Source organism: Aspergillus neoniger (assembly GCF_003184625.1).
Source record: "Aspergillus neoniger CBS 115656 unplaced genomic scaffold BO87scaffold_27, whole genome shotgun sequence".
Lineage (NCBI taxonomy): Eukaryota > Fungi > Ascomycota > Eurotiomycetes > Eurotiales > Aspergillaceae > Aspergillus > Aspergillus neoniger.
Window position 1 is genome coordinate 18706 of NW_020291155.1, and position 20776 is coordinate 39481.

Genomic DNA, 20776 nt, shown 5'->3' on the forward strand with positions numbered 1-20776 from the left:
TATTTGACTATGAGTTTAGTCCTGCTATCGGAGAAAGAATATCAACAGTAGTCTTGCGTCCATCATACATTGTGATCGCTTATCAAAGTCTATCAACTGTCTATATGCATATCGTACTCTATGTAACTAGAAATCCACACTCTTAAACACCACAACAATCATTCACCCAGATGAATCATGCATCCCTACTTTGCCTCCTCGGGAAGGACGAAATGCAACACGCCGTTCTTCTTGCCATCTGAAACGTAGATGCACTTGCGGAACGTAGTCATGAGCGAGTACAAGAAGCTGCTCTCCTTCTCCTCGTGGTAGTTAGCTCCCAGGAGCGGCTGGATAGCACGGGTAGCCTCCTCGGCCTTGTAGAAGGGGATACGGCTGAACAGGTGGTGCACGACATGGTAGTCGATGATTTCGTGGAAGAAGTGGCGGCCGATGAAGCCGATGCTCCGGTCAATGGTGGCAAGGGCACCCTTGGTGTAGGTCCACGATTCTGCGGAGTAGTGGGGGACAGCGGGGTGGGTGTGCTGCAGGTAGGTGATTGCGACTGATTTATGTGTTAGTTTTGCCTCTTTGCCAATCTCTGGAGAGAAGGGGAAGACATACTCAGCCAGTGATGCACCCACAGATAGGGAACAAAATACAAAAGGGCGACATTCCATGCGCCAATCTGCGTCGAGGCGTAGTACAGAATTGAACCCATGATAAGCAGACCCAAATCAGTCAAGGCAATGCTGAAGTACTGCGACCTAGTAAAAAGGTCGCCGACGGGGTTGAAGTGGCTGGCCACGCCACGGATCGGACGATTTTCAGGCAGACTCTTGGGACCGGCGGTGACATTCAGGAAGAGGTACAGCTGCCATCCGAAGAGCTGGTGGCCGATGAGTTGCAGGAAGGAAACGATGGGAGTTTCTTCGGTCAGATGCTTGAGCTGCTCAATGCGGACGTTCTTCTTCTTGGCCAGCTCGTCGTCAGTCCAGGGGACAAAGACGGTGTCCTTCTCCATGTGGCCGGTGTAGCGGTGGTGGCGCGCATGGGTGATCTTCCAGGAGAAGTAGGGGACCATCAGGAAGGAGTGGGCGGCCCAGCCGACAATGTCGTTGAAGGTCTGGTGCTTGGAGAAGGCACCATGACCGCATTCATGAGCCAGAATCCATATTCCGGTGCCGACACAGCCCTGGAAGAAGCCATAGACAGCCCAGGCGAGGGCGCGCAGGGGCAGAGAGGGGAGGAGGTGGATGTGGAAGGCGCCGTAGGCGAGGATGGCGCAGTAGAGGATGTCGCGGGCGAGATAGAGGAGGGAGGTGACGACGGAGGAATCGAAGCATTCTTCAGGAATGGCATCCTTCAGGGTCTTCAGACTGGGAACATTGTCGTCATTGTGAATGGGCTGCTGCTGCGGTCAAAGTAAAAATAGAGCTGTTAGCCAATTAGGGCTTTTCAAAGGGGGGTGCTGAAGAAAGGGATAGACATACCGCCGCCTGGCTGGCAGGCACTTTACGAAGTTCAGCCATGATTCGAAGACTCGCACAGAGAGGGAGGAAACAAACAAAGAAGCAGCGTCAGACACTGCGACTCTTGTACGATTGGGGATCTAAATTTTCCTTGTGAAAGACACAGGGTCTCTCCTGACTTACGCAGCCATTGTCCAATCAGGGGAACGCAGTTCCTGAAGTCTTTTGATTTTGGAGAGATGGACCCATGGTAGCCACGCTATTGGCATTAACCTCTTTCCCATTATTACAAAGTACTATTTTCTGCGACAAGTCCAGCTAATCTGAACTCAAAGGATCAGCGTTAGACAAGGGGGGCTAGCGGCGTGCGGAAAACGGACAAAGTCGAGGCCAGTTTCCACGGATCCGCCCGTTCGCAGTGGGGGGAATTCCCAACAAAAACAACCAAACACAGCATTGTCTGGTGGTGGAACACATTGGCTGAAGAATTTTGAAAAAATCAAGGAAAAGTGATTATTGAGCATTGATTATCAGCCTCTACCATCAAGATAATCATCCACGCCGTTGCAAGATCCCCCGGCGAGTTGAACTCCCTGACACCTGCAAGATGCAGATGCACCGTCAATCCCCACGGGTTGATCCCTCGCCGACTACAGTCTAGTCTCGCTTCTTCGGCCGATGGTTCGGCGCTTAGTCTGTTCTGGAACAAATTTAAACTTCAACGCTTTCCACCTTCTCAACGTTTTCGCCTCGCGACTCTTAGCGGCGCAGTTTTTTCTCCCTTCGCTTGCGACGACTTGCTTAGGGCTTTCTCAGACACGGGATGGTGAAACTCGAACAATTGGTCCACAACAAATAGCAACGCTGTTTGGCAGGTGTTTTAACCTGGATGATGATTTATCCAATAGCATTCTTATAGACAGGTCGGGCAGCTTAACTGCCGGATCGGATCACGCTGTCAAAGACAGAAATCGGCGGAGCCATGCTTCATCGCCCTCCTGTTCGACGTCGCCAAGGTCTGCATTGCCGCTCAGGATTTCGCACAATCGCTGCTTCGTCAAAGACATTGTAAAACTCGTCTCGCCTTGAATAGCCGCCCGATCGGAGGTTTTTCTGCTGGTTAAGACACCGTTGCTAACCATCAGTCTCCACCATTGCTTCTCATCTGTCACATGCACATCCAGGGTAAATGCCTCGCTCGCCGCGGCTGGCCCATTCAGCCGGACCGACAACAGAGTTAACCACTGCTCCACCGACTGGCGCGGGTTCAACTGGCAACTCTGGGTCCTCGACGGTAGTTTATTTGCATTTGGCTGCTGGTGCTCCCCGCGCAAGTCGCGCGCCGCGGAGAGGTAGAAATTCCGCCAGGTCGCGTTCTCCGCTCCGAACCCTAACTGCTCGAACACCGACGCCAGCGTGCGTCGAGCCTGTTCATGCTTTTCATCAAATGCAACTGCATGTCCCAGCAGTGTCGCGGCGAAACGGAGATCCCCGTCTTGGGCGAACCCTTCCGCCTTCCGGACCACTTCATCAATCCCGCCCATACAGGCAATATACCTCTTTGCGTTCTCGGCGGGTGGATATTCCCATAGATGTGCTGGGTTCCCGTCAAACCATCCCATGTAGCGCTGATAGATTCCCTTGACATTGTGACTGACCGATCCGTAGAACCCCTGAGCATGCCAAGCAGTCTGCAGCGCCGGCGGAAGGGTCAGGGTCTCGGCGATCTCAATTCCAGTGAGACCCTGGTTCATCATCCGCACCGTCTGGTCATGTAGATAGGCATACAGATCTCGTTGTTCGGACAGCAACTGTTCGATGTGTTGAGAGCCCCAGGTTGGCCAGTTATGGCCTGCAAATAACACCTTCGACTGCTGGCCGAACAAAACCAGCGACTCATCCAAATACCGCGCCCAGGCTTTTGCATCGCGCACCAGAGCCCCGCGCAGCGTAATGATATTATGCAAGCTGTGTGTTGCACACTCGGCAATGTACAACGCACGATGATCAGGGAAGAAAAAGTTCATCTCCGCGGGCGCCTCTGTCTCGGGCACGAGTTGGAATTGTATCCGGACGCCATCTATTATTCGTTCTTCGCCAGTCGAAGTGACAATCGTGTTTGGAGGCACAAAGGAGTTTGTTCCCAACGACACGGTCATGCCAATGCCGCAGCCAATTTGCCCGTCGGCAGCCTTGGGTAGCTGAGCTCCGTACATGTATTGGGCGCGACGACGCATGGCTGGACCGACGTACATGTTCTCACTCAGGGCTTCTTCTACAAATCCCTCCGGTGCGACGATCGGGATGGGACTCGCTTTTATTGCGTCAGCGGCAGGGAGCACGCCCTGCGCTCCGCCAAAGTGATCTATATGGGAATGAGAGTAGATCACCCCAGTGACGGGTCTATCGCCACGGTGTTTTCTATACAGGGCTAGAGCAGCAGCAGCGCATTCCACGGAAGTTAGAGGATCAATGACGATAATTCCCTCGGTGCCTTCGACCACAGTCATGTTGGCGAGGTCAAGGCCGCGAATTTGATAGATCCCAGGGGTGACTTCGAACAGTCCCTGCATGGATGCTAATTGACCCTGTCTCCATAGCTTTGGGTTTGCGGTAGCCGGGCATTCTGACTCTTGCAGGAAGTGGTAGGCATCATTGTTGTAGACGGGTCGACCATCGGCTGCTCGGATGATGCCGGGTTCGAGGGAGCCGATCAAGCCTCGAGAGGCGTTGTCGAAATCAGTTCGATCCGAGAAGCTTGGTTGTAGCTGTGCGGTTGTCATGATTAGTATGTGACATGCGAAGGGGGAGTACAGTCGGCAGTAGTCGGTTGGGCTTCACTTATAGAGGGTGGCCGTGATACTGCGGGGAGTTATGGCCGATTACGCGATCGGCAATCGGCGTTAAAGATCAGCTGTGCGTTAGATTGCATCGTAGAGTCAGTTTACGATGTTATGATGAAGATGAGGGCGGAGCCAGAGAGTCAGTGGTTTGAATTATTATTAGTTGGCCGGCAGTTGTCCCCACTGCAAGGCATTTTCTTGATACAGACTTGTGCTCTCATAACAACTTATGCTTCAAAGCTAGTAGTAGTAGTATCACCACCCCACAAAGTACCTCCTCACAAGACAGCAACCAATAACGCCATTGCAGCACCACCAGCAATCATGGCCACTTCTCCTGTCGCTAACGGTGCTGCTCCAGTGCTGCGTACCGACGAGCTGGTCGAGGCACTGGATGCCCGACTCTGGGTAGTCATAAGGCTCATGCTGCCTTGAATACTCCCAACACTAGACCCTACACTTGAAGTGTCACTGACCGATCCGGTTGTTGTTAAACTCACCATGTGTGTAGAGACAGCTAGGCTGGAGCTACTCCACGACATGGTGATCTCGGTTGAAAATGATTCAGGTGTGGTATCTGTAGATACTGTGTCGTGCTCCTCCCCAAAGGTTTCTGTCATCATATGGGGACTAGTAGTTACGGGCCTTCAGCAGTTAAATTCAGAGAGCAAATACAGAGAACAAACACAGACGCAGGCACTTACGAATATATCAGCTCGTCTCCGTCAACAATTATCAAGCCATCTGGGATACCAGTGGTCTGTGGTCCTTCACCAACAACAGTTATTCCCTCAGCCGCATCGCACGTCGGCATTTGAGTGCTGTCGTCACAATCAATCCTGTAGGATATTTCGACCGCATCCTACGCATATCAATCAGCTGTGTCTTTTTACATTGTCCCTTGGATGTTTATAGACCCTACATCTTCCGTCATGGAGACGATCTTGTCATCGTTGCCCAATTGCCGAGATCCGATGTCCGTGGTCATTGCCCACTCTTGGGCGAACACCATTGTAGCCAAATATGTAATGAGGAGAGTTGCAAGTCTCATGGCCGATCGCGACGACGTGGTCAGTCCTAGATGGTGGATCGGGGCGGTTTTCAAATGATAAGAAAGAACGAGAAAGAAGGAGTAGGGGCATTGTAGGGGCAGAAGAGAAAAGGAGGAAGAAAGGCGACATGAAGCCACCCTCATGAAAATTGATTTACAGTCTTCGGGCCTAATGAACACTCACATGGTCGTAAAGTTGCAGAACATCCAGTGACAATTGAATAGGTGACACTGACATGACACTGTGAAACGCCCGGTGGTTCTACATGAATGAGCTCCGAGCCATGTCGGTCAACCTATTACTGCCACCGGTGGGCAACAATCAACGGAAAGCATACATATTGGAAACTGCGTGCAGTAAGACTAACTGAATATGCATTAGGTGATCTAGGTCTATCTGTCATATTAGGCCGTAAATTTTATGCTACCGAAATTCATTATCCATAACCAAAACTTCCATGCACCCTTGGCGCAACCCCAACGGTTGCTGTGCAACATTTGTGCAAGGCAGACTGTCGTCAGTATAAATGGTAAAATTAAATATCCTGTTCGAGAAAGAAAAGAAGAAGAAGAAAATGAGTGGACTCTCGTAGGTAAAGAATGCTCCTTGCCAGTCATGTCGAGGAACGTAGTCATTAGACGTGGGCTGTCTTGCGTGCAGTCTTGAGATCTGAAAACACAACAAGCTTTTTCGGATATATGAGGGATAAACATTCCACCATCGATGGACGGAGAACAAGAGACTGAAATCTTCTTGGGTGACACGAAGAACTCAAACGGCTTCCGGAGTCACAGGGCGTGTGGCGTGATTATCTTCTGTGGCACTTTCATCTTTCAGCAGCTGCTGGCAGAATGTGCTTCTCTTGCGAATCCACTCTCCAGCATAGAGGAAGGCCACCGGAATGGGAATGCAAGCCAGGCTCGCAAAGCCCAGGACCGATGTCCCCCATCCGACTCCCAGGGCCGAATACATCGGATCAGCTGCCAGGGGGAAGACGGCACCCAGAATACTCCGCGTGATTACAGATGCTGCTAAGGCGCTGGCGGAATAGATCTTGTACGCATCTGTGACGTAGGTCAACAGCGAAATGAAGATAATTTGGTATCCGAAGCCAAAAAATAGGCCCGAGAGCACTGGCACCAACCAGTAGATCTGCGGATTGGCGGTCCATCCTAGCCAAAAGAGGCTAATGGTAAGACAAGGTCCGCCAATGCAGGCTACCGGGAGTCGCTGTAGCTCCGGAATGGTCGTCCATCTTTTCCCTTGTGCTTTGGCTCGCTCATAGATGACATCGTAAAAAAGTGAGACAAAACCAGAGGATGCCGCGCCAATTCCAACTGACAGGTTTAGTAGGCAGTAATAATGATTCAATTTCAAGAAGGCACGTACTGGGTAAATAGCACAGCGATGTTTGCTTTACATCAAACCCGTAGGTCCCTGAGTTGCTCAGGTCAGCAAACGGCCACACGCCAAGCAAACGTTCGTCGATCTAATCACTTAACGGAGAGAAGATGAATGGGTTAAGTACCTTCAAAGATGATAGGGTATGCTTGGAAGCAAAAGAAAATAAGTCCATAAGCAAAAGCTAGATATATTCCGCTGAACAGAATAATTGGCTCAGTGAACATCATGGTAATGGGTCTCGTCAAGGTCTCTTTCAAGCTGCATTGAATTGCGGTGCTCTGGAGCTCTCGCTGGGAGACATAACTATGGGTGGATGACTGCTTGTTTAGTATGGCGACACGCTTTTTCACAATAACCCGACTGAATGTCTCTGGCTTTGATGTTAGCTTTCTTGCGAGCATCAGCAGAGTAGATGTCAGCGCTGTATGCCTCACGCACCTGGCAGGAAAAGCGAACTAAGCCAGCTACAGCCGACAAGGATGAGGTCGATGCGGAATGTCCATCGCCATCCGTACTGTGCGCTGCACCCTGAAATAATGGGGCCAACAATAGGACCAAAGCTCGCCGCCTAAGTGATAGTTAGGCGCCATTCCCGCATATTTATTTTTGGGGGCAGATTACCGCCATATAAAATGCCATGACTCGGCCCCGAGCACGTGGAGTCTCAAACATATCAGCGTAGACTCCACCTACTACGGTTTGAGGAGCGGCCCCCATGGCTCCGCATATAAATCGAAACACCAACATCGCTGGCCAGTTTGGGGCAAAAGTACACGCTATCGTGCCCAAAAGAAACACGGTGAAGCTACCAAGCAGAACAGGTCTCCTCCCGATTGTCTCGCTCAGTGGGCTGAAGAACAAGGGACCCACGACATATCCAATAAGAAAGACGGCGGTGGGGAGAACCTTCTGCATGTCACCTGTAACATTGAATTCGCGCATCATCGCTGGAACGACGTTGCTGGGCAAAGAGGACGATATCCCGGAGTTGAGCACTAGGAAGAGCGCTGTGAGAACGGTGAACATTTTCTTCCCCTAATTGTCGCAGATGGCTTGATGTCAGCTTAAGCACCCATAGCCCGTCGTTTTGATAACTCACATGAGTCCAATTAATTGGATTCCTCGCAGAATCATGATCAAAGTCCACAAGGACTTGATCTTCCGTCAAGCGGGTGAATCTGTATCCTTCACTGTCTGCCCACATTTTCCCTATCACGATGGTGGATGGAATGGCATCTTTCCTCCGGTTCCAATTTGGATCTATTCAGGGGATAGGGAAATAGGGTTAGCAATGCAAGGGACAGGCAACGATGAGGTCATACCGGAATGGTCGATCTCTCCGATGGGGGCAGTGAAACAGCGTTCTGTAGCCATGGCTGAGGCTTGCGCGTCTTGTATCACAGCAGATTGAGCCCCTTTCAAATTGAACTTCCCGGTGTCTCCGTCAATCGTTGACGAGACGCGCGGACTTAAAACCCTTATAGAGGCCTCATAGTAGGAAATGAGTCACTGAATTTCCACAATGATTGACTAGACTAGTCAATTATCTGAAGGGCCTTTCGCGAGCAAGAGTCCACTGCAATCTGGACCGTCAATACATCCTCGTGGCCCAATGAGCGATGTTGGATCTTCATCTTCTGCAACTGCAGCATCGGGGCCGGTCCGGCACCGGGGCTACAGAGCATCCCGGCGACGGCGCCGATCAGGAGCCGGGTTCAAAAACTGGCTTTCAAGGCCACACCATCTGTCATTGAAAGCAAAAGTCTGTCCTTGGCGAGTCTGCCCAAGCTCGGTGGATCAGATCCAGCTTTTCCCATCAAGGATTGATCAGCAAGCGGCCTGCTATGCGCCAATTTTCCTGCTGGGTGGATAACGGCAGGTTGGGTTCGGCAGCGCAAGCACCGCACATATTCCCCTGGAAGTTCCTTACCGCATTTTCGAGCTATCTTTCTACCTTTAGCGTCGACGAGCATGCCTAGTTGTCCGCCTCGTGTAGTCCATGGTTTGACCCCGAATGTGTCGAATTCCTGATGGCGTACCCAGCTTACACGTCTATTGAAGGGGACACGTCCGTCATGAATGAAGGATATAGTTTTCCCATTGGTAGCCAACCAGTGCTACACCACTGGACTATTGTGGAATTGACGGCATCATTGGTAAGAAATCAAAGATGTCGTTCTGCTCCTCTTCGAACAAGCCAAATGAATCGGCAATGGGGTTACACATCGACCAATTAGGAGCTTCCATTGGCCCCGGCAGTCTGGCAGGGAGCTGTCTGCCAGGCGCAGTTCTTTCAGCATTGGGTACCCCAGCGGCACCACTATCCTTGTCGGCCTGAGAGGTCATTGCGCCTGCCGGGTAGTTCACCTGTTCGGATGCCATCCCGGAAGAAGTTGACACATCCACCGGGACTCCGTATGTCCCCCTACCTAATGAGAACTGCCCATTGGCTTGTTCTGAGGGCTTTATCACTTCTGCACAGTAGTCCACATGCCCTCGTTGGCTAGCGACTAGGGCGCGACCGTAGTTGACGAAGATGGACACGGTACGGTGAATGTCCGGATAGGGCGGCTGCTTGAGAAAATCGCAGATCAGCTGGGCCCTCTCAAGGAGAAGATCCTGATCGATCAAGTCCGGACGCCATCGAGCAATCCGGAGAGCGAATGTCGCTTTTCAAGTTAGCTGACCTATCGAAACCAAGCGTGCCTCCACGTTTAGAGTCTCGTGTCTACTTACTGACAAAGGCAAGGGTCAGGGCTGGGTAGGTAGGAGCCCACGTGAGTTGGCAGCGGTAGGCACTTTCTTGAATGAAGCAATCCAATTGATCCATGATGGTCGTAGCGAGAGCGCGCCACAAATGTGAGACATCCTTGTCGGCTATTGTCTCCGAGTTGGGATCAGCAGCACCGGATTGGAGTTTCTGAATCCGAGCCAAGGAGGCGCATAGGACGAAGATCCGGGCGTAGTTCAACATCAACTTCAGACTACAGCGCTGGAAGGCACCGGCATGAAAGGCGTTGTCTACAATCCATTACTACTGGTCACTGATTGACGGCCTTCTTGCATCTGAGCACTTACTGCCATGGATTTCATCCCATGTGTTCCACCAAGTTTGCAGTCTTGTCATGACCGCAGGCAGCTCAACCAATACAATTTCATCAACGGTCTTGGCGTTCTCGATGGACATGCGCGATTGGCCTGAACTCTAGTCAGCAGATAGTCAGTCCTCGAGGGAGATAGTAGTACTTCGGAGCTGGTGGATCTCTATGATGGAAATGGTGCGCATATCACAGGGTAAGGATAGCGGATACTCGAGGAATTTGCGCAATTTCATCGTGTCCACTGCATCGATCCGTGACTTGCGGCCGGTTCCGGATGCCACGTCTAGTTCCAGTGTGAAGCTGATCAGCCAAGTCCTGGTCTGCCACACTAGCTTACGATCTTCCATGGAAGCCGACAAAGAACTGCGCGGCACGTGTTCCTGAGACAGTAAGGCATCTAGAGATTTCTCTAGCCCGGAATCGAGGGCGGTACGCAAGATGAGTGCGGTTGAAAACCACGTCTTTTCAGAATAGGCAGCCAGCAGAATCATTCCTTGTACGGTTTCAACTTTGGTGGGGCGCTCAAAGAAACTATCCTCGGCCAGTCTCTGCGCTTCGTCTTGAAGAACACGTTGAAGATGAGTATCACTCCGCAAGTCCATCACAGCCCGACTAGCGAGGTAGATGATGACTGAGAAGCAGAAAAGGGAGCGAGAGCGGACCGAATCGAACGTGTCCCGAATGGGATCGAACAGTGCCAGGAAGTTCTTACTGCCACCCATGAAGCTGACAGTCTGTTAGCGTTGAATCAGTAGATGTCCGATTCAGGGAGATACCATACCGGTCATACATCACGCGTGCACGCTCTTCACTGATGATCCCACGGGCGATGATATCGCTCTTAGGATCCGCTTTGCTGGAGCTGTCCATGAAGATCTGCGAACCATCAACAATCTGCAGCTGAAGACTACTTCCGAACTACTCACGCTGCTTGATCCCAGTAAATTGACCGACATGGAGTGCATCACGGAAACCGGGGCGATCATGTCATTAGGACTCAACTGTTGGGGCTCCGGTGCATGTCGCTCTGCTGTTCCAGGCGAACTCAAATCCGCTGCGGCAGTAGACTCTGGGAGCGAATCGAGCGAGGCTTTGATTGGCACATCTTGTACGGTAGTCGATGTAGAGTAATCCTGTTCTCTGGGAGAAGGACTCCCGAAGCCGTGTGGTTCGGTCCAAGGAGACCTTGCCTGTTGGCGCCTGTTTCAAGCTATATGTTAGTTCGGTTTCATTCCGCAGATGCTCTAAGAGAGGTATATTCCTCTCACCTAATAGGACGAGTAGCCGGGGATGACCGCCGGGTACTCTGTCGCCTTGCGCTCTCGACCGGATCCAGGATGCAATCTCGGCCCACGGCGCGACAACGGGCGCAAGGGACCTGATTTCGGGCATCACAGCGCATTTTTTGCTTGCGACACCAGCGACATGCCTTGAAATAGCGCGTTGGGACATTTCCCGATCGGAAGCGTAGTTCCGGGACCGATTCGGACATGGTGGATGGGCCTTGGGGGAGGGTGGATTTGGGAAAGGGGGAGCAATGAATTGCTTTTGCGGGGAAAAGTGAGGGTCAATTCAGAGTCACTTTCTAGTACTTCGTTACTTGATCGATGAGTGGTTACTAGTTAACAGTTACTAAGTCACTAGCGGCTCCTTAGCCCGCTTGACTCATTCATCCCTGTTGCCTGTTCCCCCTCGCAGTCATCAACAGGTCATCACCAGGCTACTGGATAAGCAACAACAACAAGCACAACAGATCATCTCGATGAACTACTAGAGCATGGACTAACTATATCAATACGATGAATTTGCGGGACGTTTCGTCTAATCTTGGATGAGCTTTTGATATTATCCGCCATGCGAAATAAACTTTGCTGCCGCCATTTTCACCGAAACCTTGACTGCATGGAGCAAGGAGGGTATCTCGGTATATGCCCGCAAGGAACGACGACTTTCACAGGGACTTACTGATTGGGTTGCCTCATCTGGGATCGAAGCAAGCAGGCACAACACATGATTTTCAAAGCAAATTGTCGGTTTCCCGAAAGCAACATCCACTCACGCCAGTGTCTCCCGAGTCAACCCGCTTAAGCTAATATTTTCGAATAGATCATGTTGGTGATGCTGGTGGTGCTTAGAAGTCAAGAGAGAGCGGGCATCGAAATCCACATGATCACCCGAGGCTTGCCCTACATTCGAGGTCTCCAATAACGCTAGTGTCCACAATCTCAATCTCCTCATGTAACTTCTCGACTAAACACTTCCCTCCTCCTCCGAGGACTGGTGGGTACAATCGAGTGCTTCCCGTCTCCGACCCTTGCCAATCCCTAAAAATGGCAAAGCGGGCTCCATAAGACAGGCAGGCATGAAATGAAGGTCTGCGTTCGTGGCTATCAGTGGGGCCATCACTGCTGCACTACTTCTACACCAATACAGTAGTGAGTTCTTTTTGAATCACTGGGTGGACCTTATTCCACCGCACTACGTGGCATCTGGGATACTTTTAACAGCGAGAGTTTCGCTGATCGCTCTGGGCATGCCGTCGTTCATCGTGACACCATTGCAGAAGCATCATACTTACAATGACCATCTCTGAAACATCAGCTATCCCTCACGGATCATGGGTCCTGGTTACTGGGGCCAATAGCTTGGTCGGATCAAATGTAGCCGATCGGCTGCTTAGTCGCGGGTATCGTGTCAGGGGAACCGTGCGGAATGCGCAGAGGCACCAATGGATCGGAGATCTTTTCCGTGACAAGTATGGGAAAGACAGCTTTGAGCTGGTCCAGGTCCAGGACATACAGCGTCCGGATGCTTTTGACGAAGCTATGAAAGGTCCGTACACTCTACATTATTCACTACGATACCTCACTAGTTAGGTGCTCAACTGTACAATTCAATGGTGTCTCGGGAGTGGCACATGTAGTAACCATCTTTGCTGGTCCAAACGATGGTCCGGATGAGATATTCGAATCCATCAAACGGCTGGATCACAATATCCTTGCCTCCGCGGCAGCCGAGCCCAGCGTCAAACGCTTTGTCTACACCTCCTCCTGCCAAGCGGCTAACACAATGGGCTTGGATGATCTGGATGGTAAGACAGTGATCACCTCGGAGACTTGGAACGAAACTGCCATTCAGCGAGCCAAAACGGGGTCTCCTGCCGAATGGAGAAGAGGATTTGACGTCTACAGCGCAAGCAAGGCCTTTGGGGAGCAAGGAATCTGGGAATGGGTGAGAGAGCACAAGCCCGGGTTCGTAGCAAATACCGGTAAGCACGTCTCTCCTTCCACTCTCAGAATATGTTCCAATGATTTAAACCATCATGTCCAGTTCTACCCTCATTGTGCTATGGTGCCCCTCTCGACCCACCAAATCAAGGGTTTCCTTCCACTCTGTCATGGCCAGCAGCCATCATCAAAAATGACTGGGCCTCAGTTTCCGAACACGTGAAGGCCCATCTCCCAATTGGTACGTTTGAACCGTGTCCGTAGCCCCGACCGATGCGAAGAATGGAAGCTAATTCACCCTGAAGGAGGGTAATGTGTGGGCATTGAAGACGCCGCACTTCTGCATGTCGCGGCTTTGATCAATCCCACGGTCCAAAACGAACGCCTGTTTGCGTATGGCTGGCCGTTTTTCTGGAACGATTTAGCTACCATCTATCGGGATATATTCCCGAACCGGGAACTGCCAACAGATCTGCCTGCCCCCGATAAGGATGCCGATTTTTTGGATGTTAAGCCTTCGAAGCGGTCGGAAGATCTACTTAAAGAGATGTGCAAGCCGGGATGGAGTAGCCTCAAGGAGATTGTTGTGGCTAATGCATATGGTCTGGTTTGAGGGTTACACATTAGCAGGGGTTATTCGTCGATATGAGAAGCCCCATCCTGGTGCTCACATTCACATACACATTTAGTGTGTCGTTGAGCCCATTTGTACCCATGGGAAACCAACTATATTGAATACTTGACAGGATTAGATTGCTCAAATCAAGAGCATGATTAAAAACAAACAGCATTAAGCATTAAAATATCCCGTAAAACCGAAAATAGGCACCAGCATGATCTATCGCTTGACAAAATCACTCTCCTGTGCAAGCCAATCCCCAAAGTTCTTCAATCCCGGGTGCTTCTTCCTCAACTCGCCGATATTAACCTGATAACCTTCGTCATGAAACCATCTGTACATATATCCCATATCCTTGATAGCGGCCAGCAGCAAGGAACACACGAACTGGAATGTCATGGGTAGCTGCTGACCGGTCTTCTGCTGAAATACCTGTGCCATCTGATCGAATGTCAAATCATCTCCTGCCAACGAGATCGCCCGACCCTTGTACTCATCCGGGTTGAGAAAAGCTTCTGCGCCAAAGTGACCAATGTCACTGACAGCAACCACCTGAAGGGGCTTCCCCTTCAGTGCCATCTTCCAGGACGTCGCAAAGACCTTGCCCAGGAAACCGGGGACCATGTTATCCATGAACGCCACGGGGCGCAGAATAACCCATTCCATGTCGGTTCCTTTAGCTTTTTCCACCAGATGATGCTCGATGTGATGCTTCCTCAGAAAGTGAGGAACATCGGTCGGATTGTTCCAGGAACGTTCCCCGCCACGATCCACGGAGCTGTAGACGAAGTACTTGACTTTCTGCTTGAGGGCCTCATCGATCAGTTTCTTTCCTTGTGCTTCCTCATCGATGTTGCTGCCGATGGCCACCTAGCAGATACTGTTAGTATCTCATTGCTGGGATGAAGATTGAAAGAGCGGAGGAAACCTACCTGAACACTAAAGACACCCCAAATCGGAGACGATGTCTGAGCGCGTGCATTGCGAAAGATGTCTGCCGGGTTGTCCAAGTTGCATTCTACTAGTTTGATCTTGGAAGACAGCTGTTTCAACCGTTGAGCTGAAGCAGAAGAGGAGTCTCGCGTGACGGCCAAGATCTCCAAGGGAGATTTCCGGGAGATGAGGTTTCGGATGAGAGAGCCTCCCTGTTTGCCGGTCGCGCCTGTTATCAGTACCGCGTTCATGGTGGTGAATGTGTGAGTTGGTCGATGCGTGTAACTCTAGTGATACTAGTACTAAGTATTGTCAAGTATTGGATGATGATGATGATGATGATGATGATGAATTGATGTCGAGTTAGGTGCAGCTTCTATGGAGATATATAAATACTGAGGTAGGAGAAGTAGACAAATACGACATGATGTAACCTAATGCCTTCCAGGACCATCTTCGCGTTTTCAACAGCGTGATCTTGAATGATTAAATCAGCCTCTCGGGTTTCGGTCTTATCAATCTCCTAGATTGACAGATCAGTTCTGTGATCGACTGGTTGTCTCAAAGAAAGTTCCTCGATCGGAGTGGCTCAAAGCCCCGAGATGACTAAAGCGCCACCCGATCGGCCTTGAGATCAAGCCCGATGCTTATTCCTTCCTTTTGCTTCTTGTGCACCCAGGGCATCTGATGAAGTCACCAACTTTCCCCATGCCATTTATCAGGAAGGCTCAGGCCAGAATAGCAGAGGAATGTCTATTTCATCGACTACCTAATCTTCAGCTTCACTCTGCTCAGAGTACAGACCATTCGAGTATGCTCCTGTGCTGCCCGTCCACCCACCCCACGGAGACCGCAGTGGGCTAGCAACTCGCATAGAACATGGAGATGATGATGAGTTGCTAAGTGATGACTTGATAATGGGCAGATACAATCATCTATTAAGCAAGCTACATTGATCAATGATGATCCGGGATTACTATCCCGGTGATAAAGAGACGGCATAAAGATGTGGAACTTGCTTTATGCATAAATCCTCAATCATTCAGTTGGATCCACTTTTGTCCCATGTTTCTGGCCTGATATTCGGCAACAGGCAATCCGACCGGAGCTTAACACTAATCAAGAACATCCGGCCTCCGATCAACGAGGGTCCCCATGTTGTAGATAAATACGAATGGAACCCATTCTCGGATCCCCAGCCTTCGGTATCCCGGCCTTTGTCTATCCAAACTCTAGCGCATAAACACCACCATTCCAACCATGTCCGGTCTCACAATCCATCATCTTCGTCTCTCGCAATCCGAGAGAATCACCTGGCTCTGCGAGGAGCTCGAGATTCCCTACACTCTGAAATGCTACAACCGCCAACCGCCCACTCTCCAAGCCCCCGATGAGTACCGCAAGCTCCACTGGTCCGGCACTGCCCCCATCATTGAAGACAACGGCGTCGCCTTAGGCGAAACCATGGCCATCATCGAATACATCCTGACCAAATACGGCAAGGGCCGTCTAGTTCTATCCCCAGACCACCCCAAGTACGCAGACTACGTCTTCTGGCTGCACCGGGCACAGGGATCGACAATGCCATCCTTCATGGGGATGCTGTTCAGTCGGATCCGCGGTACCCCATCCGAAGAGGACTTTGTCTACAAGATGTCCGAATCACGGGTGAAAGCCACCTGTGAGGCGATGGAGCAGCAACTAGCCAAGAACGCATACTTGGCTGGAGAGGAGTTCACCGCGGCAGACTGCGTGTCTGTCTTCCACTTGACGACGCTGCGGCTGTTCGTTCCCTACAGCCTTGAGGAGTATCCTCATATTGTGCGCTACTTAGAGCGTATCGGACAGCGTCCGGCGTACAAGAGGGCTATGGAGAAGGGTGATCCTGATCTGGTGCCTTTGTTGGCGGCAGCTGCGCCTGCTAAGTCGCTGCTGTGATGTGCAATTGACTAATGTATATAACTGAAGTGTAAACTAGAATTTGATTTCGAATGTCGAGATACGCTATCAGGAATATGTAAGGTACCTACATTCATGAAAGGGCCCAAATCCTCTATAAAGTCTAGCTCAAACATCTTCGTACCATGAGGACGAGGTGTACGAGTGTACTATCGACTAGTCGCAATAAGATACTACGATCGACACTGCTTCAGATACTGATATCAGGTATAGACAACGGACTCACTCCCTATCCAGTTTACCCAACCTCTCCAACGCCCCCCTCCTCCCCATCCTCCCCAACCAGACCCTAAGATCAAACACCCCATCACTCAACTCCCCTTCATCCCCAACAAACACAAACACATGTCCGTTCTCCCTCCCAGGCTCTTTTCCATCCGTATACACAACCTCACAAGCCTCAGCGCGATACCATCCCGTCTCATAATTCGCTAGCTTCACACCGTCCTCCACAGACTCCACACGATACACGACCCCCTCGACTACCGAGGAAGAATTATCATCCGATATTAGAGCCGGGTACTGTCCCCACAGTTTACAGGCGTAGCCTGATACATATGCAGGTCGTAGATCTATCTTCTGGTCTGGGTCCAGGGATAGGATGTCTTGTAGCATGGAAGGGTCCATCAACGTGCCGTAGAGGAAGTATGGACCTGTTGGGGCTGTTGTTGTGGGTGGGGGAGGTGGTTGGCGGACGGCGAGGGAGCGGGGCGGGACGGTTCGGAGATTTCGTATGACTGGGGATACTTTCGTGCGGGGGTCTGATGGGGGTGGAGGTGGAGGTGGAGGAGCAGTTTTGGTGATTGGAGGGGACATGGTGGTGAGATTGTAGACTAATGGGTGTGTAGACAGAGGTAGAAGAGGGTTGAGGGATTGACGATGGATCGACAACCGGGGAAGCGTGGGTAAGCGCCGACGGCTAAGAATAGACTACCGGTCGATCACGGAATTTCAACGTGCCAGATGCTAAGTGATATGCAACTGCAGGTTAATTACATCAACAGAGACGGTCGTGACGCTATTGAATTTCGAATCTACCAGGAATGTCTGTGTTAGATGTCCTCTTCTAGCCGAGGTATCAGGTGGGCAGGGGATGTTCATGCAACACATCCGTTACCGTAGACGAGAAATCAAGCTTCAAACATCTCAGTCATGGAGGCTGTTATCGGCTGTTACCGGCCGATAGCTAGTGGTAGCCGGATTTGTGATCTTAAAAAACCCGGTTGGCACTCCACTTCTACACCAAGCACTTCTGACCCTTGCGTCCGCGGCAGGGAGGACAGGGTTTTCCAGCATATAACGCAACAACAGCACTGGCAGAAGCCTGTAAGAGACCGTTATTTCCAGTTGGACTGGCTCAGGATGCAACTCAGACTCGAACTTGCGATGTAACACCATGCTGTATCAACTATTATATCCCCTATGGTGCATTTCCAGGTCGCACAAGGCACCCATGGAATGCGGAGGCCCGATCTTGTTCGCCGATAAGAACCTGTCAAACCAGCCCAGTGCCGTCTAGACCTTGGTAAACTCGGCTATAGCACATACCAAACGCACGATGGCCTCCGTGAGGGAGTGCTCCTTACTTCGAATCGTTGCTGGAGGGGTCATGAGATATTTTCCGCCACACCACGGCCCTGCGCGATTTTGCCGCAGAGACGGCCATACTGAGTGGCTCCGGTTGGGTATATAAGCTCTCTAATGGGGCCCCTCACGGGATGAATTGAATTGAATTCAACCATGTGGCTCGTTGCGGAAACCCGACAGGCCATCCGGGATTCCCCCCGGGGGGTCTTTAACTGGTACTTGTTGATGAACATTGCCATTTTCGCACTGTCTGGAATCAGTAGGGGGTTCGATGAAGGTAGAGAGTGAAGATCATATGTCATGCAGGGTGCTGATCTTCGCAGCGAACATCGCATCGCTGGTCGTGCAATCTCGGTTTCGGATCAAATTCGGGCTCGGCCAGCAATCCCCTGACGAATATGCCAATACCAAAGGTTGGATTGTGTCCATTTTCACGGCTGGAATGACTCTGGGCTGTCTGCTAGTAAGCTATCTACTCAGGAAATGAATATATGTCGGGCTGACAGCTACTGTAGTGTTTACCCTTCAATGATCGAATTGGGCGGCGGTGGACGATGCGACTGTCGACCCTAGTATATATCTCTGGAGTGTTGGGACAGGGTCTCTGTAATGGGAACCTGTCCGGACTATACGCATCGAGACTGATCGCGGGTCTTGGGGTGGGCGGCTTGACTGTGACCCCTCCGATGTATATCTCCGAGGTACGCAAATGATACTTGAAAGGGGACTGGGACAGACTGACTGTATTGCAGGTTGCCCCTAAGACCATCCGCGGGCTGCTCGCAGTCCAATTTGCCGCATGTCAGCAACTGGGGGTTGTTTTTGGATTCTTCATCAACTATGGTATTACCAAGAACTACGATGGAACAGATATGCAGTGGATGTTCCCAACCTTGATCCAACTGGTCCCTGCCGCAGTCTGGGGCCTGGGACTCTTGGTCTGTGAAGAATCTCCCCGGTGGCTGCTGTACGTGGGTAGGCGAACCCAGGCCGTATCGGTACTGGCTAAGCTGCGTCATTTGCCCTCGAGTCACCCAACTGTAGTCGCAGAGATTGCTGTCATGGAATTTCAGATCCTGCAGGAGCGAGAAGCGGCCTCGGGCACATCACAATGGCACCTAATCAAGGAGACGGTAGTCCCGGTGGAGAACCGGCGTCGGTTCTGTCTAGTGATGCTGGCACATCTGTTTTCGCAATGGTCCGGAGGCAACGCCATCACGCAGTACTTGCCCACGATCTTAGGCTATCTGGGGACGACCGGGGATGCCTTGTCCCTGACCACGGCCCTCTATGCCGTGGTCAAGTTTACCGCCTTGCTGATCTTCTCACTCGTAGTGGTGGACTTTGTAGGCCGACGACGGTCTCTTATGGCGGGAATCACCCTTCAGATCGTGACGCTGGCATATCTTGCTTGTTACCTGGGAATTTCGCGACAGATGTCGACGACGACCATCCTCCACGCGGCCAGCGCGACACATGCCTCGAGAGCAGCGATTGCAGCCATCTTTGTGCACGGGGTTGGGTGGGTGATCGGATGGTTCTCGATGCCCTTTCTGATCGGATCGGAAATCTTTCCCATCCGAATCCGATCGCTGGCCTTGTCGATGGGGATGGCGGGGCACTGGCTGTTCGCGTTTGGGTGCACGCGGGCGACGCCTGACTTACTGGACGTAATGGAGGAATGGGGAGCCTTTGCATTCTTTGCGGGCATCTGCCTTGTCTCGCTGGTGTATGTGTTTTTTGCGATGCCGGTAAGTGAATTAACTCCTTGGGTGACGGTGGAGGGTAGTGAGAGACAAACGACGGGGGAAACTGACAGCACACAGGACACGACGGGCCGATCGCTCGAGGCACTGGATGGACTGTTCCGAAGGCCGTGGTACACGGTTTATCAGGTAGCGTATGCAAAGAAGGAGGACGAGGAAATCGAAGTGCAAGCGATACAAGAACGGGGAAAGTCGGAGTTGGCGATGGTGGAGGAAGCATAAAGCGCAAGTGGGCCACCATCTGATTGATGGTGGGGATTGTTGGTGCAACTGATTCCGATCTTATTCTTTCCATGTATCATGAAGCACGTGGGGGTTTGATTGTGTAAGCTCTGATTAGTAGATAGACGATGGAGCAAAACGAATCATGGGAAAAACTCATAGCCACTCGGGTGTTATAGTCGGGTGTGATAATGATAATATTAAACTTCAGGAAGGAGTAGTAGTAGAAGGACGCATGCGATGCGACTGCAACCCCGAGAAAGTTTAAGACCAGACCCTGAGATGGGAGAAAGAAGCAGAAAGAAAAAAGTAGCGATTGGTGGAGGAATCCGAGATACTTTCTGATTTTAACCCCCAACGACTCAGTCCAGGAAGGCCAGCCGAGCAGTGCGACCAACGGCTTTGCCTTCATTGGCCAGTTGTGGATTAAGCTTGGCTGGATGGGGGGGAAGAACAAACACCTCTGACTCAGTTGGACTGAGTTCGTATTTGACTACTACTTAGTCACTAGTTAACTAGTATCTAGTAACTACTATTTATACCCATAAGTACATACGCAGGCTTGATAAGAATAGAGTGGTTGGTTACATCACTGCCAGCCATGTGTCAGCC

At 51.2% G+C, this 20776-nt stretch overlaps 9 protein-coding genes across 9 annotated transcripts; 3 read left to right on the top strand and 6 right to left on the bottom strand.

Annotated features, from left to right (window-relative positions):
* Window position 1: 1 nt before the first annotated feature.
* On the bottom strand, window positions 2-1569 carry BO87DRAFT_339763 (oleate delta-12 desaturase). Its single transcript, XM_025620640.1, has 3 exons — window positions 1473-1569; window positions 604-1393; window positions 2-544 (listed from the first exon to the last, which is right to left on the bottom strand). Exons 1-3 carry the CDS (start codon window positions 1509-1511, stop codon window positions 186-188), a joined length of 1188 nt encoding a protein of 395 aa, XP_025477153.1. The 5' UTR covers window positions 1512-1569; the 3' UTR covers window positions 2-185.
* An 832-nt stretch (window positions 1570-2401) lies between these two features.
* Window positions 2402-4599, bottom strand: BO87DRAFT_399145 (alkyl/aryl-sulfatase; the record flags this gene model as incomplete). Its single annotated transcript, XM_025625414.1, has 2 exons — window positions 2402-4219; window positions 4588-4599. 2 exons carry the CDS (start codon window positions 4597-4599, stop codon window positions 2402-2404), a joined length of 1830 nt encoding a protein of 609 aa, XP_025477154.1.
* A 1465-nt stretch (window positions 4600-6064) lies between these two features.
* On the bottom strand, window positions 6065-8243 carry BO87DRAFT_118402 (putative MFS multidrug transporter). Its single transcript, XM_025617929.1, has 7 exons — window positions 8073-8243; window positions 7850-8010; window positions 7372-7785; window positions 7189-7318; window positions 6875-7120; window positions 6736-6783; window positions 6065-6683 (listed from the first exon to the last, which is right to left on the bottom strand). Exons 1-7 carry the CDS (start codon window positions 8122-8124, stop codon window positions 6118-6120), a joined length of 1617 nt encoding a protein of 538 aa, XP_025477155.1. The 5' UTR covers window positions 8125-8243; the 3' UTR covers window positions 6065-6117.
* Window positions 8244-8880: 637 nt separating this feature from the next.
* On the bottom strand, window positions 8881-11343 carry BO87DRAFT_314236 (C6 transcription factor; the record flags this gene model as incomplete). The annotated part of the gene is made up of 7 exons (XM_025619648.1): window positions 8881-9419; window positions 9487-9771; window positions 9829-9948; window positions 9997-10577; window positions 10633-10727; window positions 10778-11051; window positions 11120-11343. 7 exons carry the CDS (start codon window positions 11341-11343, stop codon window positions 8881-8883), a joined length of 2118 nt encoding a protein of 705 aa, XP_025477156.1.
* Window positions 11344-12430: 1087 nt separating this feature from the next.
* BO87DRAFT_441683 (aldehyde reductase) lies at window positions 12431-13841 on the top strand (the record flags this gene model as incomplete). The annotated part of the gene is made up of 4 exons (XM_025628015.1): window positions 12431-12683; window positions 12724-13119; window positions 13182-13319; window positions 13408-13841. 4 exons carry the CDS (start codon window positions 12431-12433, stop codon window positions 13689-13691), a joined length of 1071 nt encoding a protein of 356 aa, XP_025477157.1. The 3' UTR covers window positions 13692-13841.
* On the bottom strand, window positions 13822-15093 carry BO87DRAFT_339773 (nucleoside-diphosphate-sugar epimerase family protein). The gene is made up of 2 exons (XM_025620642.1): window positions 14630-15093; window positions 13822-14567 (listed from the first exon to the last, which is right to left on the bottom strand). The coding sequence occupies exons 1-2, from the start codon at window positions 14879-14881 to the stop codon at window positions 13917-13919; spliced, it is 903 nt and encodes a 300-aa protein (XP_025477158.1). The 5' UTR covers window positions 14882-15093; the 3' UTR covers window positions 13822-13916.
* Window positions 15094-15761: 668 nt separating this feature from the next.
* On the top strand, window positions 15762-16652 carry BO87DRAFT_118553 (glutathione S-transferase family protein). Its single transcript, XM_025617930.1, has one exon. It carries the CDS (start codon window positions 15891-15893, stop codon window positions 16566-16568), a length of 678 nt encoding a protein of 225 aa, XP_025477159.1. The 5' UTR covers window positions 15762-15890; the 3' UTR covers window positions 16569-16652.
* Window positions 16653-16811: 159 nt separating this feature from the next.
* Window positions 16812-17460, bottom strand: BO87DRAFT_364070 (gamma-glutamylcyclotransferase family protein; the record flags this gene model as incomplete). Its single annotated transcript, XM_025621725.1, has 1 exon — window positions 16812-17460. Exon 1 carries the CDS (start codon window positions 17403-17405, stop codon window positions 16812-16814), a length of 594 nt encoding a protein of 197 aa, XP_025477160.1. The 5' UTR covers window positions 17406-17460.
* A 1504-nt stretch (window positions 17461-18964) lies between these two features.
* BO87DRAFT_378707 (uncharacterized protein) lies at window positions 18965-20284 on the top strand. The gene has a single exon (XM_025623857.1). It carries the CDS (start codon window positions 19049-19051, stop codon window positions 20162-20164), a length of 1116 nt encoding a protein of 371 aa, XP_025477161.1. The 5' UTR covers window positions 18965-19048; the 3' UTR covers window positions 20165-20284.
* The last annotated feature ends 492 nt before the right edge of the window (window positions 20285-20776 follow it).